Consider the following 9,763-nt stretch of genomic DNA (forward strand, 5'->3'; position numbering starts at 1 on the left):
CACAGAATAAAAGATGTTCATTTCACTCAAACATATACCTATAAAAAGTAAAATCCGAGAAACTGATCATTTTAAATGGTGTCTTAATTTTTTCCAGCGTTGTATGTCTAAAACGTGGGGCATGTATTTGAGTTCACCCTACTTCAGTCTGAAACCCTATGAAAATCTGTGAAACTATGGAAATTAAACTATAAATAAATTTCCTGTCCAAGCACGGTTGTGCTGCACTATGTGTTAGTCTACAAAATAGAACCTCAGTAAAAACATTCTGAAATGTTTTGTTGTATAGTGAGGAAATGTCAGAAAGTTCAGGGAGTACGAATGCTTTTGCAAAACCGTATATGTGGAAGTTACACAAGTCCATGAGCGACCTTTAATATTTCAGGTGACTTACTCCAGTGCGGTCCCGGCCTGCCCACAGAACTGCCCTCTGCTGTCTGTGGGGTAAATCACTTTCCTGGGGTCACCCTGAGACCAGGCTGCAGAGGGATGAAATGCTTCAGTTTGGAGGTTTTACATAAACTTAGCAGGTTTTAGAATAAAGTAGCAGAGACTAAAATAAATTAATAAGATAGTAAAAACCACTTCTGCAGATAAAATGCAGAAGTGGTGTAAGCAATAGTTCAGCTCTGCTAATCAAATGGATTGATCAACTGATCATCAGCAACCACCTTGATAAAAGAAGGAATTTCAACAGTGTGTTTATCAGGAAAAACATACGAAAGAATCTCAGAAAAGCAGAAGTTGCAGATGTTTGCTCAAAACAAACAAAAAAAAAAGGCAAATATGCAGCCATCTGTCTTAAACGATTCAATCTGTGTCCCTTGACACATTGCCGCAAAGCAAGGACTGTTTTACTGAAGTGTAAACTAAAAACAACAACACAGCTGACCAGAAGTGACTCATAGTTGGGTGAAAGACAGATAAGGTCGGTCAAAAGTGCAACTAATCGAGATTCTGCGCTCAGTTTCTTTTCCTAAACAATGCTTCTGTATTTTTAGTAGTTTTTCTTGTACAAGGAAACAGGACTGCATAATTATCCATATGTACATTTAAGTCTGTAAAAATCTAAATAAAGTCAATCTTCGTCAAGATATTTATGGGTTTTGAACAGAATCAAAACAGGATTAGAGTGATATGGGACGATTCTTACCGAGGATGCCAACAGCAAAGTAACCAAACAGGAAGAGGATGAAGAGCAAACAGCAGAGGATGTCCGTGCAACCCCTGGAAAAAAAAAAGCATCAGACTCATCATGGTGCTACTTTGGCCTTACAATAAATTAAAAAAAGAAAACACACACGCATACAAACACACTAAATGAGTAAAACAGATGCTTTCACCTGTCCTGGATCGGCCCTTTGAAATTGGGATCAAACTTCCTGGACTCCCCTGAAACAAAAACAGAGAGAGAAACCTTTCTTAGCTCTAAATGTGTCATCTCTCTGATGAGATGGCAACATATGCAGCGAGAAGAGTAGGCAGAACTAAAACCGAACGTCGTTTCAGTTTTAGATACCCCCTCTTGTCTTACCACGTAACCACTCACATACTTTACACAACGAGTAAGACTCCACATCAAAGCTGAGCACAACTCTGGGCTAGAGGTCAACTCCTTCAATTTTACGACTGAAATTAGCCGCACAATTTAAAAGAATACCTTTAATTAAGCTAGTGTGGGTAATACGGCATGGCAGAATAAGATTTTTTTTTAGCAATATCAATAGATCATCACAATAAAAGTATTTTTTTTTAAAAGTGCTATGTTTGCTGATATTGTTAATATGATCTAGTGGTTAGTTAGTTTATGCCTACCATCATAATAACTGCAGTTTACGACATCCTCAAAGAACTTGGATTTACTTTTTAAAATAATGGCACAGTGTTAATGAATTTGAAAGCCTCCCTTTAACTTCTTCAAACATTTGGACATTTCTAAGCGGTCAAGCAGTTCAGTTTTTGTCTCTTTTGACCCTAAATATTTTTCTCCAGAAGACTCATTAACCTGTCCATGTGGACAGCTGAAAATATCAGCTGAAGGTTCTGATCTTAAAGCTGGCGGTTCTTTCTTGGTTTGCATCTCCTCAGGCCATGCTGATGTAAAACTTGCTTCACTGTGAACAGCAACACCAGTTTAAGATCAGGTTTGGAAACGATAAAGCACGTTTACATAGAGCTTCTGGACTGGTCCCAGTTTCAAACCTGCTGACTGTTTATGGACTATATTCATCAGGTCTGTTCTATAGCAGGTGGGATATGCAGGAAAATATTCAACTTTTAATCAAATGTTATTGCAGGTGAACATTTAAGTCAATACATGTAATTTTTGACTTAAAGAATATGTTCCTTTTGGACAGAAAAAAATAAACAATTTCATCGTCTCATACATTTAGATTTAGAGAACTGCATTTTTCAGTATTTTTTTCTTTTTATTTTTTGACTACAGTACAAAACATGAAGCCAATGAAAAACATTTAAAGAACACACTGGGTGGTCAGGATACAGCACACACAGTTTCTTTGAAAAGTACAAGAAGTATGAGGTACATAGCTTTATAAATAACAACACAGCTGTGTACAGCTGGTGTTGTTTCATGGTTAATTTTATCATTTAAAGTCAGATGTTTGCAACCAGTGGTATGACACACACAACCACAACATAGTAAAGACAGAGCCATTTTTGCATAATTCTCCTTTCTGCATTCCACTGCACTTCCTGTCTCATTATTGCGGTTACCAACAAGTAAATTAATAAAACTATAAGGATATACAAAAAAAAATAAGCTAAAACATTTGTTTTTGGTAATGTGGTCATACACTGCTAGCAGTTTCATTAGCAATGCAAACTGAACTGAAAACATGAATCGTTTTTATATATTATAAGGCAGTACATAATAAGGACCAGCGTGCATCACCAAGTCAGTCAGTAAGCTAAATAACAGCAGTGACAGTCAGAACAACACATTTATAAACGTTAATTTGAAAAGTGGAGGCAGAAATTTAAGGAAGCAAAAGCGCTCCACCCAAGCAAAAACGGTCTCAAGAAGTAGAACCTGCCAACATCAAGCGAGCCGACTCCCATCACCCTCAGAGTCTGCTGCATCCACACATTGGAAACTCCCACTCCCCACCCACCAACCAACCAACCACAGCCAAGCAGAGGATGCAGCTGCACCACCCACTCTAAAATCCCCACAAAGCCAAAGAACACACCCTACTAGAAGAGGCAACGGGCAGCAACACTGGTCCTGGCTGAACCACACCTGTGCCACCCAGCAGACTGTGGCAACTCAAACCCCAAAGGAAACCAGAAATTGATTTTGGTCAGTAAAATGATTGATCAGTGCAATTTAAAAAAAATAAAAAATAAATTCAGCCTTTTGCTGCAGAAATATTTTTTTTTTACTAGTTCACATTGTTGCATGTAGCATATTCCCAGACATGACGTGATTAGTTGATAAGAGTCAGGCCAAGCATTGACAAAGACTCTTGCAGAACAAAAGGATTTTTCTGCCTGACTGTCATTCCTCACAACCCACAAAATGGCTCCCCAGCGACGGCAGAGGGCTCCCTGCGGGCATCGCCAGCCTCCATGGAAACCCTTCAGACGAGGCAGAGGAAGGAAACTTCAGCCGGACCCACGCTGACCACAAATACGTCGCAGTAAGACAAACGAGCCAAAAGACTTTCAAGAATCACACGTCCTGAATACTTGGTAAGAGGAAAACCAGCTCGATGGAGAAATTCTGTTGCAAGCAAGATTTAGTGGAGTTCCTCTGAAATGTTACACGTTCTGTCTCACACACTTTATGGTAACAAAGCTACATTAAGCTCATGGTAAGGTATGGAAAATGATCAATAACAGACAAGGCATCAGCCATGAGGACCTTCCAGCCAAAACAGTGCTTGCACATCGCGCACACGCACACAGGACACCCAAACATTTCCTGCCAAAATGTCGCAGACACAGCTGAAATATCCGACTACTCAAAAGCAAAATGTGACCCCAGAACAAGAATCCATCAAAACTGCTTGAAACAAAAATCCACAGTTCTAATAATTTGTTTCAAACAGAACCTCCAGCATGTTGTTGAACTGAATCCAAAGTTGAAACAGTACCTGTTTTTTCAGATGTGGTCATTTTGTTGAGGTTTCCCTCCCAGTTTGTCGTACGGAGAGTTTAATCGATCCTCCACAGCACGCTGGTGTTCAGCAGCTGCTTCTCGTCGTCTCCTTGATTCTAGAGCTCCTCGGCCTACGGCCTTTTTACTTCCTTCTTTCACTGTTTTGAAGCCCTTACTGTTTTTTTTTTGTTTTTTTTCTTTTGCCGCTTCCCTTAAGCCTGTCGCTCTGACATTATAAAGGAAATTTGCAGCAACAGCAGCAGCTTGTCTGTATCGTGCTGTTTTTAGGTCATCCAACAAGAGATAAACTTTGTGGAACTTTGTAGGAAGGACAGTTTGTTTCTTACTTTCATTTTGCTGAATCAACATTTTTGTGATGCGAACATAACAGGGGAGTTTCTCTTCACACAAACACCCTCTCTTTCCATGACACGTGGCCTAAATGACTTCAGAGCTTTGTCGAAGCACAGCAGCTTCATTTCTCAGAGTCTCCCTGGCTTACTGTTGTGAGTTTAAATGGCATCGTTCAGTTTCTCACACTGTTTTGATAGCAGCCAATAGGCTACAAAAAAACCCCTTATTGAAGCACTAATTCTGGTTCCAAACCATTATTGTTACACAGAGAACAGTACAACTGAGAAAGGCCGTCCTACGTAGTCAGTGGAGTGCATGACATGTGACTGACAAACAATACACTAACTATTGATTTAATCTGCTCCATGGCTTGATGCAGACAAATCGGCACATGTCTTCTTGTGCATTTCTGCTGTGATGACTCCACTGACTCCCAGTTAGAAGTCTTATTTGGCAATTATTTCCAAATAAATATTTTATTTTCCCTGAATGCAATAGTGATTTTTTTTATATAAAAGATGATATCATGTTGGAATCTGAATCAAAGTTTCCAATTGGTAAGCTATTATTATAAGTAAGTCATTTCTGTTAAACTAATGTAACCACGTTCAGATTTTGTAACATCACCTGTTCACAATATTTTGAAAATAACCACACAAAGAATTTAATCTCAAATAGTAATAGAATACCTGTTAGATCACAAAAAGCTGAGTGTATGATTATGCGTAGCTCTTGCCATATGTCAGTAAAAATGTATTGTTATTCAACCACGAAGTCTGAAAGGAAATGAGGAAGATCTCTCTCAAAAGATAATAAAACAATGCAGCGGAGTATCAGCTTTGAAAAGATTTGTTTTCATTTACATTTTGATTTTTTAAAAAATCAACATGGTGAATATTAATTACACTCTTTTCAATAATCAGTAGAAATGCTTGCTGTCCAGCTTTTTTTTTTTATGGTTACACGGAGAGAAATCTTTTTCTGGTGATGACCCCCAAGTCTTCCGGGTTGGAAGCAATCCTTGCTATCACCTAATCTTTAGTCAGGATTCTAGCTGGCTTCTTCCATAATATTATTGCTACATGCAGTCAAAAGAAACATGTGGGTAAAATGAAAAGATTGCATTAAACCTAACTCTGCCACGGGTTTGAATACATTTGGGCTTATCTTCATGTAGACACGTACAGCGTCTTCAAAGCACTTAAAAGATTTGCCGTTTTTTTTTTTAATGTTCTTTGAGTTCCAACAACACATCCTCGACTGTGGATCAGTACTGGTTCCTGGAAACCAACCTTTATTGGGACATGAGGTGTCCTATAACACTGCTGAGGATAAGGCCCAGCAGAGACTTCCTGCAGCAACTCCAGAAGCACAATCGGTCACAATAACTGCTGCTCACCTCCCTCACGGCCATTATTCAGTCTGTCCTGTGTTCATACGAAATCATGTGGTTTGGCTCGGCCACAAAACGGGACAGGGCCGGACTCCAATGAGCAATCAGGTCTGGTTACGTGTCTGGGGTCAGGAAAAGGGAAGCTAAAATATCTGCAGACCCCCCGCATTCTGGACACAAACCAGCTGCCCCAGAAATGGTTTCTATGCTCAGACTGTCAATCTGATGAACACTTAATATTTGAAGTAATACAGCCTCGTCTTCCTCTTTATATATATATATATATATATATATATATATATATATATATATATATATATATATATATATATATATATACAGAGAACATTAAATATTAAATATTGTGTATTTATATTTGCAATATCTTAACTGAGAGCAAAGTGGAACTGAAGTAAAGCTCCTTCTTTGTGTGCCCAAACCTGGCAAATAAAATTGATTCTTATTATTAACATTATATCAGTAGATATAAAGTTTTTTTAATCTTTATTTGGCATCAATTTAGATAAAATTGATGCCAAGTTACCCATTAGATCTTTTTATTTTTTTTGCTGAAAGCTATCGTACGCGAGAAGAATCTCATACTGGCCAATGCAAAGACATTACTAAACGTCATAACAGTAATTTGGCAAGTAAAAAAAACAAAACAAAACAAAAAATTATTTTTACTGCTTTTTATTGCTACTTTTTCCATTCCCTTTCATACTGAAGGACATAATGAATTTGAAAGACTGAGGCCTCAGAGCTGGAGGACAACGCGGCTCTTTTATACAGAAAAACAGGTCTCTGATTGTGCTGGAAAGCACGCGAACAGATTTTCATCTCGCTGCTCTGCCAAGACTTTACAAGCTCAGATGTGTTTGCAAATTTGTTGAAATAAACATGGCAGTAGTTTGCTGAGGTGCTTTGGCGCATCCACATGCTGTGGATTTATTTATTTATTGTTCTGGAAGCAGCCTATTATCTTCAGGCACAGCATCACTCATCCAGCAGGTCTGTATGGGATTAAAGCCGGTCCTAAACGATCCAGCCTTTAGTGTGGTCAGTATTAGGAGTCTTGAAATTATTTATAAGGGGTGTGAATGTTAGTACAGGAGTAATTGTGTTGTGTGTGTGTGTGTGTGTGTGTTACTGGGTGTGATGATGTCATGGCTGATGTGCTCCACTAATGGGCTCTGAGGGGTTATCAGATGAAGCTTTTCCTGTCTGCCTTAATGGATTCTGGCTACTGTGTGTGCGTTCCTCAGAGGGAGAAGATGCATTTGTCTCCCGATGATCTTATTCCTTACAGTTTATCTCTCTTTTTAAAGAATAAGGATGAAGACTTATTTATTAACTATAATTAGTGAAGATGACAGACTCGCAGCTCCTGTGCGTAAGTGTTTTAAACACATGGGATTACCTTAAAAACTCTATTTCCAGACACTATTCAGGACGTTGGCCTACATACGTTTTAAAGGAAATAAATTAATGGTTCTTTACAGACAGAACTGGGAAAAAAAAAAAAAAAAAAACTGGCCCAGATCACAATCTGTACTCCAAACGATGACTGACTGATTGGATCAAATCCAGCAGCCCAGTTTGTCTGAGTTTTTCTAAAACATCTATAGGATCAGCACTGAAACATTTAGCAATAACATTGAATAATCTCTATAAGAAGAAATGACGCAGTGTGTGCGTGTGTGTGTCAATAAAGCGGAGTTTGCAGGCCTAATATTGACTGGAAGTCTCCTGACTCGTGTCTGCTGTGTGGGTCGAGCAGACAAGGCTGAACATAGTCCAGGTATTGCAGGCTGCAGCCTGCCTTCAAACAAGAGCACCAACTCAGAAACGAAGGATCATGCCGCAGCTCACTGCATTGTTAGACTACATTGTTAAAAGAATGCTAGAAATGACTTTTCACTGTGCAAACTGCAATACAAAAACATTTTCCAGTCTTATCCTTGTCTAAGCATCTAAGGAATGACAAACAATGGGAGCCAAAAATAATGTATCTTTTGAAACTGTGTACATGTGTCTCAAAAACACTGGGTATATAACAAGTGGATATCAGCTGGCTAATTAGTCAGGCTATCTGCTGGTAGAATCTGAAGTCAGCTGCTTAACAGGCTCAGACTCCTGGTCAATTTCCCACTTCCCCAATTTGCCACGCCTACTTTGACCATGTCCTTCCTTTCCTCTATTTTATAAAACCCTTAAACCCTTCTGTTTGATTCAATTAGAGCTCATATTATTAAATGAAACCTTTGCAGTAGTATTGTAGTTCTGATATGTGTAGCAGAATATAACAAAAAAAATTTGAATAACTGTTTTTTATCTGTTGCTGAAATCAAAACTGAAGAGCAAATAACTCAAAATAACTCCAATCAGCTTCCTGCTGGTAGATACATTTTACATGAGTCATATATTCACATTATCTTACAATGTATACAGATTATATAAAACTACTTCAAACCATCAGTTGTCAAAGAAGGGTCAACGTCCCCAAAGGGCGCATGAATTGACGCATGGTCAATGTGAAATGCCCAACAGTAGCTTTAATTCCCACCTGAAAGGGTTTGTGCATGAAACAACCAAAACCACAAGGGTACAAAAATGGCGACAACACCCAAATGTTGAAGCTTGGCAAATGGAGATTTGAAAACAGAGTTTACTGAGAGTCAGATCAGTGGTGCTTCTTTAGCTTATAAACCATAGCAAACCCCTCCTCTTTTCATTTTGAAACACGTGACAGACCCAATGGACGACTGGTTCACCATTAACATTTTCAGGAAGGTCTGCGGAGGCTAAAATCCCCAAGATGGGGTTAATTTATACCAAAACAAAAATACATCTCATCAGCTCCTAAAACCTTCACAATGCATTGTGGAATTTAGCAGAAAGGCAGCACTGGTGTTCTCCTCCCCAGCGAAACACCAGCGTGGGGATTGTGGCTTTCCATGACTATCATCACATGTTGCAACTCCTAACTTGGGGTTATTGCAGCAAGGCTAGGGTTGGTTATTAAAACTTCATGACTCAACAGCCTTGTATGAGCAACAATCCAGCTCAGACGCAAGAGGACCAGGGTTCATGTGGGCTGAAACTTTGGAGAATCAGTAAGAAATCAGTAGTGAGTCATGCGCTTGTCTGATGTAGAGGGAAGAATTCTCGCATTATGTGCATCTAAGGAGAATCCATTGTTGTGTTTTAAAACACATCTGTCAAATCCATGTGTTTCTCTGTTTGTGGGAGGCTGTGTGCAGCTGAGAATGAAACGACCATATGCTGATCCATAGTATACACAAATACACACACACACACACACACACACACACACACACCCCAAATGGTTTCCAAGCTCTGGGGAAAACAGTAACCAAATAATAAATCGCACATTTAGATGCTGGTTTCTTTCAAAGTTATATAAACAAAGCCTTCTTTTTCAGTGCTTGTAAAAGCCAAATGAAGCCATAGAATAATTTACAAAAAAAAAAAAAAAGGTAGACTTATCCCGTTATCCGGTTGTAAAAAAAAAAAAGAGAAAAGAACTGAGGCTACGTAAAATCAAACCATCTTGTTACAACATTAAATAGTCATTTTTCTCCATGATAAATAAAAGTAAGTTATTTTCGAGAAATTCCCGTGAAAAACACCCAGACTACAGCTGATGAGGATGTCTCCAGATCAGCGTACCACCCTTGAGGTCCACACCCATTCATCCATTGCAGTCATTGTTTCCGTTTCTTCGCCCCGGCTTGGAGAGAAGAGATCGAGGAGAAAGCTGTGACAGATCTAGCTGGGGGGTGGAGGGGGGGTTCTTACCGTATTTAGAGTCTGGGTTTTTCTCCTCCGGCTCCATTCTCACGCTCGGTTCTTCTCCTCGCTGATGATCA

At 39.1% G+C, this 9,763-nt stretch overlaps 1 protein-coding gene across 1 annotated transcript in view; it reads right to left on the reverse strand.

Moving 5' to 3' along the window:
- The window catches only part of LOC103133468 (choline transporter-like protein 2), a 21,042-nt gene extending 11,279 nt beyond the window's left edge, over positions 1–9,763 (reverse strand). Inside the window, exons 1-4 of the mRNA XM_016667552.1 lie at positions 9,693–9,763; positions 1,344–1,392; positions 1,154–1,227; positions 395–479 (exon numbers count right to left, since the gene is read on the reverse strand). Coding sequence (XP_016523038.1) covers positions 395–479; positions 1,154–1,227; positions 1,344–1,392; positions 9,693–9,729 — 245 coding nt within the window. The 5' untranslated portion in view covers positions 9,730–9,763. The remainder of the gene's footprint in view (positions 1–394; positions 480–1,153; positions 1,228–1,343; positions 1,393–9,692) is intronic.

This window comes from Poecilia formosa, unplaced genomic scaffold (genome assembly GCF_000485575.1).
Source record: "Poecilia formosa unplaced genomic scaffold, Poecilia_formosa-5.1.2 Scaffold11, whole genome shotgun sequence".
In the NCBI taxonomy this organism is placed as follows: Eukaryota; Metazoa; Chordata; class Actinopteri; order Cyprinodontiformes; family Poeciliidae; genus Poecilia; species Poecilia formosa.